The sequence below is a fragment of the Contarinia nasturtii genome, unplaced genomic scaffold (genome assembly GCF_009176525.2).
Source record: "Contarinia nasturtii isolate CC-2019 unplaced genomic scaffold, AAFC_CNas_1.1 Cnas_scaffold_78, whole genome shotgun sequence".
Classification (NCBI taxonomy): Eukaryota; Metazoa; Arthropoda; class Insecta; order Diptera; family Cecidomyiidae; genus Contarinia; species Contarinia nasturtii.
In genome coordinates, this window is record NW_022197436.1 from 4,953,044 (window position 1) to 4,961,214 (window position 8,171).

Consider the following 8,171-nt stretch of genomic DNA (forward strand, 5'->3'; position numbering starts at 1 on the left):
TTAAATAAAATTTATTTTTTCCTTTGTCCTATAGATAATTCAATACAACCAAGTACCAAACAATAAAATATTAAACAAATCTAGTTGTTCTAAAGTATATCGAATCTCATACGAACGATTCCTGTACATTACAAACTCAATTTATAATCACATATAATTTGAAAAAGCAGAAAAAGGAGGGCGTATCTGCGTATAATATGCGATTATAAAAAAAAGAATTATGAATATTTTCTTTTTTCGTGACAAAATTACTCATTCTATTTGAATTGCATAATCTTATGAAATAGAAAAAAAAATCCAAATTGATTTCAAAGGATGTCATAAATAACGATAAAAGATTCAACTCATAGATGTGCTATGTTGTTCGACTGTCGACATTGAATGCATTCATCGGATTGTTTTCTTTCGTCTCGTTTGTTTTTACGTTCGTTGCCAACTGAATAATGACGAAATGCCATATGTATCAGACAACACTAATAAGCAAATGTATTTTCGCGGCATCATCTTTTTCAGTGCTTGGGCTTTTTTTCACTTCTATTTAGAACTCGGCAGCGAACAGACTGAAACGCTTTGAGTGTGTGCGATACGAAAATTATATTGTGTGTATATTTTTGGCGAAACAAAATACAGATTTGTAATTTTCTGTGAAACTAATTGAAAGTTATTTCGTTCGAACGTTTTGTAAATCGAGAAAAATTGTAAAAAACTAAAAATGGTAAGTGAATTTTGTTTGGATTCTATTGAATATTTTGGTAATTTATATTTATCGGGAAATGGAAAGCAAGAAGAAGAAAAAAAATGCGCGAAATTGATTTTGTTGGTATAGAATATGAGGGGAATAGATAAAAAAATGAAAAATATATTAATTCGATAGAAATTTTGTGTTTCATTCTAATTGCTAATTGCGCTCCAAAACCGATATGTGTACTCTTAACCTTAATTTACCGCAAAACGGGAAATATTTTTTCTTCGTTGGTATCGAAGGGGCTTGGTAGTAATCATTGAATTGAGTGTGTGTTTATTTAAACGGAGTGTTTCTTCTTTTCAGGCTGGTGGTAAAGCTGGTAAAGATTCAGGAAAATCGAAAGCAAAGGCCGTCTCACGCTCAGCACGTGCAGGACTTCAGGTAATAGTTGCACAATTTTTTGAAAAATTGAGTGAGAAAAGATGATCAATTTTTTTTTATCATACTTTGAGCGCTAATTTCGATTACAACAACAATTTTTTTTTCTCCAATGTTATTATATTTTTGGCGCTCTGTCATATTGTCGCTAGTGCTTACGCTACCATTTTTTGTTGTTGTTTTTTTTTAATTCTACATTTGTGTTTGTATATCAACATATATATACATATTTTTATATATATATGCTCTTTTTTTTTTGCGCTATAGTTCCCTGTCGGAAGAATTCACCGGCATTTAAAAAATCGCACAACCAGCCATGGTCGTGTTGGTGCCACCGCCGCCGTTTACAGTGCCGCTATTTTGGAATATTTAACAGCCGAAGTGAGTAACATTTACAAAGCATTTCTACATCTTAATATTCATAAAAGGTTCAATTGTGCGTTCATAATGGTGTTGATTGCCGCCATTTTGTTTCTTTTTTTTTTAACGATTTGTTTGTGTTTTGTGTGCGCGTTCTTCATAAATTTTTCGGATCGATTCAGTTATTTGTGCCAATTTTATTTACATTACATGTATCGTAGAAAATGTTATCATTCGGGGAAATTGTAATAAACATGGTTCGGTTGTGTGTGTGTGCTTTTTTTTTTGTTTGTCCGTTTTCTCTTCCTTCAATCGCGCGCGCGTGGCATTCTATTCTCTAAATGCATTCATTTTGAGACGTTTTGAGTGTTAAAGCGAAGCGAAGCGATTTGATGTTGTGTGTGAGAAAAAGAGATGCACAAAAACCGTTGGTTCCATTTTCAAATGATTTGGCGTTGTTTTGCTATCCTCTACTCACCCTTCGTCCAAGCGTAAACGAAGTGCGTTACTTTGTTATGTATTCTATGCATGTGTGTGCACGCTCAGGCAATAGAGAATGATGTAAAAGTATGTATGTGTGTGTGTGTACAGTCGCTGTATTGAAATTGTATACGGCTTGCAAGCAATATGTGCTTGTGTAAACTAAGTGCATTTTGCCGCCAAACAATAGTGCTATCGTTCTATCTCCTTCTCACTATCGTCGAATAACACTTTATTTTAAATCGCAATACATGCGTCTGTGCGTGCTCATTGCATCGTTTCAGTAGTTATGTTGCTCATTTTTAATCATTTTGTTTGTTATTTTATAGTTTCTCATAGAGCTAAGAAACGATTCGATAAGGCGGCTTTCAAACAATTTTATGACCATATCGACCGAACTTTAAATAAACGAATTTTAACGGTTTTTTTTTCTCTCCTCTTGATTACGTGTGCCCTTCTAGGTATTGGAATTGGCTGGTAATGCCTCAAAAGATTTGAAGGTAAAGCGTATCACCCCACGTCATTTGCAGTTGGCCATCCGTGGTGACGAAGAATTGGACAGTTTAATCAAAGCAACTATTGCTGGTGGTGGTGTCATTCCACACATCCACAAATCACTCATCGGCAAGAAGGGAGGCCCAGAATAACCAAATTAATCATAATCGACGAATCCCATTACAAACAAACATCCAGAATAATTTCTTTTTTTTTTTTAAATAATTCTACTGCAGAGAAATCACTTAATCGTAGCATTTAAAGAAAACAAAACAACCAACAACTGTTTCATCTTCTGAATCAAATAATTTATTCATTTTTTTTAACGATGATGAGAATCATGAGTCACATTCATTTCAAATTCAAATCAAACAAACAATAACAAAACATTTCTTTTTCTTTTTCAATAGACTTTTCAAAATTCCACTTTTCATATATATAGAAAAAGACAGGCCAGACAAACAACAAACAAAAGAAAAAAAAAAAGAAAGAAAAATAATAATTTTAATAATAATAATAACAAGTGTGTTCTTAGGAAAGGGTTTTCTATTACAGACAATTTTACAAAAAGAAATTTGTTTTCTTACCACATTCTTAAGTTTAATTGCGGAAGAAGTTTTTGATAATTTTCATTATCGACGATTTGTCAGAGAAATTGTTCCCCCATTAGAATCATAAGACATTTAACAATCATTTTTTTTTGCTGTTTTTGAGAAATTAAATGAATAAATAAAAAACTGTTTAATCGTAATTAAATATAGAAAACAAATAAAGAACGGAATGAAAAAAGCGAAACAAAAAAAAAACCTCTACACAATATTAATGTTAAAACATCCGAAAATTCTCTTCAAGACAAGTAAACAACAATCAACAAAATGGTAAATAAAGGCTAATTAATATTGTAATTTGAATACAATAATAGTTCAAATGGTAATTGAATAAATGCGAAGAGAAATTACTGAGAATTAAATAATACACAAGAAAAAAACGTACTGATTTAAATGAAGGAAACAAACAAACTAATAAAGAAAACACACATAATGAAATGGAAAAACAATCGATACACGAGTAGTTCTGATATCGCAACATTCATCTCTTAGATTTAGGGAAAATTTAGCAAATTAAAAAAAAACAAACGATTTTCAGTAATGTCTTGTTTAAAGTTGTGTTAAACTTGTGTGTGCTAATAAAAATACAAAACGAACACTTTTGGCTTAAAGTTATTTTCCAAATCGTACTAATTCGTACAGGCTAATGGGAATTGACACCAAGATGGTAAAATAAATGTGTTTAGGTAAAAAAAGTTTTATAATCAACTTAATCCATTCATTTACTGGATTCCATTTACTCGATGAAAAACAAACAAAGAATTCAACTAATTTATTTATTCGAGTTTATTTAACGAAAATTTATTTAGTTTTTTGGCATATTTGTGTTTGGCATTCACACACATTAAATGTGTTTTGACATGCATCGATGCATTGTCATTTCAACAATGCGTGTATTGAGTATTTATTCGTTGACTTTGCTAATCTCCTCACAACGATACTCCATATCACCCTGAAATTGAAACAATTAAATTCCATCAGTTGATCAAAATAGACATTTATCATTCAATTGATTGTGTGTACCTCGTCTAATTCCAAGCATTTTCCCCATTCTTGAAGCGAAATACGATGATTACCTATCAAAACCAAAAAATTAGTGAGTTGAAAGTTAAAGATTTAAGAAACATGTATACCATCGGGATCACATGACTCCAAAAACGGTGCAATACAATGTTCGAGTGACATCAATGGTGCTCGGATTGGGAACAATTCGTGTAATGACACTGATCGATCATGTGGATGACCATCCAAATCACACCATTTCCAAATAGCAGCATTCACCTTTGGTACGATTATAATGATGAAAATAATGTTAATCAAAGTTTAAAAAGATCTGAATTTACCCATCGACGTGTCATATTGGTTTCAGCTTCGGTTTGTAAAGTTTTGTACTGTGATGGGAATTCATCATTTTGTGCTAAATCATTCATTATGTTGAACAGCCAATCGCGCATACGTCTTGGAAAGTCGCTCATTTCTTCATCAGTACATGTCTGGCAAATTAAAAACATATATACAGTTCATTTGACGTGATTCAACATCATGTTCAGGACTATTTTACCGGAATTTCTTTGCACTCGCCGTAGTAGCTAATATGAATGTGTTTCATTTCAGCCGATTTACAACGTGAATCGTCTGTATCGCAGAGACAACGTTCACGATGGACCTCACAGTCTGAGTTCCATGTTTGATTATGATTTGAGCAGACCATTCGTCGTGGATCAGATTGTTGTGGACATTCTGGAATGCATACACATTTGGCAGTGGTATCTTCGGCTTGACAAACTCTTCCTGCACCACAATGGATTTTTGCGCATGGATCAACTGCAGCAAAATAAAAAAAATGCAAACATAATTCAAGGGATTAAGGTTGATCATTTTTGAAGATTTTCTTTTTTGTTCAAACATTTCTTTAAAAAACACAAATTATAATTTTTTTTTAAATTTTAATTCATAATTTGAGTTTTCAAAATGATCTGTACAAAAAATTGGCCAAAAACAATTGTTAGAAATGGCCACAATTATCATTGACATACGTAGGACTGGTGCGTGATTTTCAATCATTTGAGATGCAAGATCTGCAGCAATTTCAGCAGCCTTTTGGTTCTCGCGTGCCAAATCTTTATGCTGAAAAAGACCAAAAATTATTTTCATTCATTCTTCGCACTTTGTTTTATCTTTTGAACATCATTAAAAGTTGTAACCAATTTGGGTAACTTCTGAGGATTTTTTAACAATGCTGTAATTTGAACTTGTGGGTTTTCACTTTAAAGATTTGAAATAAAATGTGCCACCGCAATTTGCGTTTTCAAAGCGAAAGTCCATGCAAAAAGTTCAAATTATTGCACATTGTCATAAAAATCTCAGAAGTCACCTAAAATGGCCAGCTCTAGTACCTGTTGTTCTTCTTCCAATTCACGTAAAAGTTCTTCGTCACGCTCCAAATCTTCTAAATCATCTTGAGCTAAGTCATCATCCAAGTTGTCAAGCTAAAGATCAAAAAATGAAAATCTTAAAAATAATCATTTGTTGATTTGCCACATTGAAATAATAATATTTAAACGAAAATTACATCGTCTTTGGCAAAAGCTAGAGTTGCACAGAGCAACAAAGCAATCAGTTGAAAATATTTCAACTTCATAGTATCCGCGTTGCGAAATATCCTGTAGAAATAGAGAAACAAATATTATTTACATATAAAAGAGCGAAAAATAAAGCATTTCGTGTTTACAAAACTGGGCTAATGTAATATTTCTTAAGATAAAATTGCGATGAGGAATGTTTCTGTTCTCCGGTGCAATGTACAATTCCGCCAAAATTCCATATTATATACGATACACGTACGAAAAAAAACTGACTGCGAATACGTAGGCCCAGGGATATAAAACAACAGTCTTTAACACATAACAGAATACGACGTAGAAAACATCCGGTCCAGATTTCAATTGTGCATATATATTTATGTTGTTATACTAAAACCACAGCAAAACTTTACAACACTGATCGTCCACATTATCTGATTAGCACAATTTATATGCATATCCTCAGCGTAAACGCGCGCGTGCTTTATTGAAAACAATGAAGCGTGCAATATTTTGATTGTGTTCATTGTGATGCGTTTATGCAGACAATCAAACGCATGAAAATGACTCTTTTCTTAATCGCTGATATAAATAAAGCGCTTCAAAATATAGAGCAATTTCAATTCATTTTTCGCGAGAAATTCATATATTCTCTTGCAAGCAATTTGTTCGTATATATAAGTAAATCTGTAAATTATGCAGAGTGCATTAAATTTACGAGCGAACGAAACAATGTATTCATTTCGGTCTTTTCCATTTCAAAGCGGCGGCAACAACGACAGAAGATGAGTTTTTTTAGTTCATTCGGAAAATATCAGTTTGTATGAAATGAATAATTTTGAATTTATCGCCAGTTTTATGAGACCAAATTCTGAGTACAAGTAGCACACACAAATACACACTAAATTCAATGAAAATTAAAATGTGCTCGACTGCAATCAGCACAATTTTATATTCAAAATGCACATTGTAAATGTGAGCGCTGTTCTTTGTCGAATATGAAGACGGAATGGCAATTCATACACATCGTAGGTGGCTCCAATTTCGGAAATCATCATTTTTTTTTTCTTTTTGAAAAAAGCAACACACATGTTCTTGCGGCTCGATCATATTCGCAATCGTATGCATGCAATGAACAACATATTCTCAATTTTTGTTGCCGTTCATTGCAACTGAAAATAGAATTTTCAGAAAACAAAACATTGGATGAGGTTTTATTTTACGTTTAATCGGACCAAAATTTTGCTGTCAACTATCAAATCACTAGCACCATGACGAAACTCAGTCTATTCTAAGTTGCCGCCAACTAGTGGAAATACGTTTGCTCGGTTGAATACTACCGACAAGAACTCCATAGTCATCCGTAGTGGCGCTAGCTGCGTTACAATTTTGTATTTTATACAGTCTCTTATGTGAGTGATGCAGTGCGCATTTAATTTGAACTCATTGCTTGAGAATCTTCCTTTTGCAAAAAAAAAATTATTAAAATGAAAAAAAAAACTGGATTTGGCCTAAAACCTTTTCTAAGCTTATCAGTTTAGATGAAATTTCAGAACATTGATTAAAAATTTGACCAAAACACATTTGGTCAAGGTTATTATAACTGTTTTGATCATGGAAATAGTGATAATTTCAGATTTTTGGCCACTATTCAGAAGAACATAAAATAAGAATAATATTAAATAGAATCAAATGCCCAAAATTGAATTTCAAGTGTTTTGTCCAATAAAAAAATTTCGGTCATTTTTTTTTATAGGAAAATTGATAACATTCGACCTCAGCTTATTCGAATTTCGAATATTTATTGTAACGTTTGCCTTTATCAATTATAGTGCGGAGTACTAGAAACATACCACAAAATTTGAATCTATGAATTAATTCAAAAAGTTTAAAATTTCAATTCATACCTTTGGTCAGCGAGAAAAAAAAACTTGTTAATTTAACCCTTTTGTTCTCGATTTATTTTCAGTTCACTTTTGTGAAATATATGTTCTGAAATGTACGTCCACTCAGCACTAAGTAACACGATCAACTGATTTAGAGGAAGCAGATATGCCTTCCGTCTGCTGTTAAGAAATCGCGCGCGGTCGCGACTTCGTGTCCGTTTTTTTTTGTTCTTCTATTTCTTTCGGTTGGGTTTCTTTCCTGTTTCGATTTTATTTCTAATTCATACATAAGTTGAAGTCGCTGCGTTAAACTTTACGTTCACTGAATCATGTTCACGCGATATTTCTTCTGATAATGCATCCAAAGACACTGTATGTATCAACTCACTTCGTGAGATGAATTTCAATCAATTTCGTGCTCTTTAAAATGCAAAAAAAAAATCGGTAAATTTTAGGCCAAAAACCGCTTGTGGTAAGAATAAAATATTTAGGTTTTTTTTTTAAATTTTCCTTTATTGATTGTTATTTTATTTGAATTTGTAAAAAGGATCCTTGAGCTATAGACATGCACCCGGAATTGTGATTGGTAACAAAAAAACCACGTTATGTAAAAGGAAATTTATTTCAAAACATTTCT

At 32.4% G+C, this 8,171-nt stretch overlaps 2 protein-coding genes across 3 annotated transcripts; one reads left to right on the forward strand and one right to left on the reverse strand.

Annotated features, from left to right (window-relative positions):
- The first annotated feature begins 527 nt into the window (after positions 1 to 527).
- On the forward strand, positions 528 to 2,700 carry LOC116343932 (histone H2A.V). The gene is made up of 4 exons (XM_031772299.1): positions 528 to 715; positions 1,049 to 1,126; positions 1,391 to 1,504; positions 2,425 to 2,700. The coding sequence occupies exons 1-4, from the start codon at positions 713 to 715 to the stop codon at positions 2,608 to 2,610; spliced, it is 381 nt and encodes a 126-aa protein (XP_031628159.1). The 5' UTR covers positions 528 to 712; the 3' UTR covers positions 2,611 to 2,700.
- A 1,128-nt stretch (positions 2,701 to 3,828) lies between these two features.
- LOC116344076 (SPARC) lies at positions 3,829 to 7,691 on the reverse strand. 2 transcript variants are annotated; one of them, XM_031772504.1, is made up of 9 exons: positions 7,556 to 7,691; positions 5,639 to 5,729; positions 5,463 to 5,555; positions 5,103 to 5,193; positions 4,628 to 4,890; positions 4,410 to 4,559; positions 4,200 to 4,347; positions 4,090 to 4,142; positions 3,829 to 4,018 (listed from the first exon to the last, which is right to left on the reverse strand). In XM_031772504.1, the coding sequence occupies exons 2-9, from the start codon at positions 5,705 to 5,707 to the stop codon at positions 3,971 to 3,973; spliced, it is 915 nt and encodes a 304-aa protein (XP_031628364.1). In that variant the 5' UTR covers positions 5,708 to 5,729; positions 7,556 to 7,691; the 3' UTR covers positions 3,829 to 3,970. The 2 variants fall into 2 exon arrangements, with proteins under 2 accessions (XP_031628364.1, XP_031628441.1); XM_031772581.1 differs by lacking the exon at positions 7,556 to 7,691 and adding an exon at positions 5,798 to 6,027.
- Positions 7,692 to 8,171: the final 480 nt, after the last annotated feature.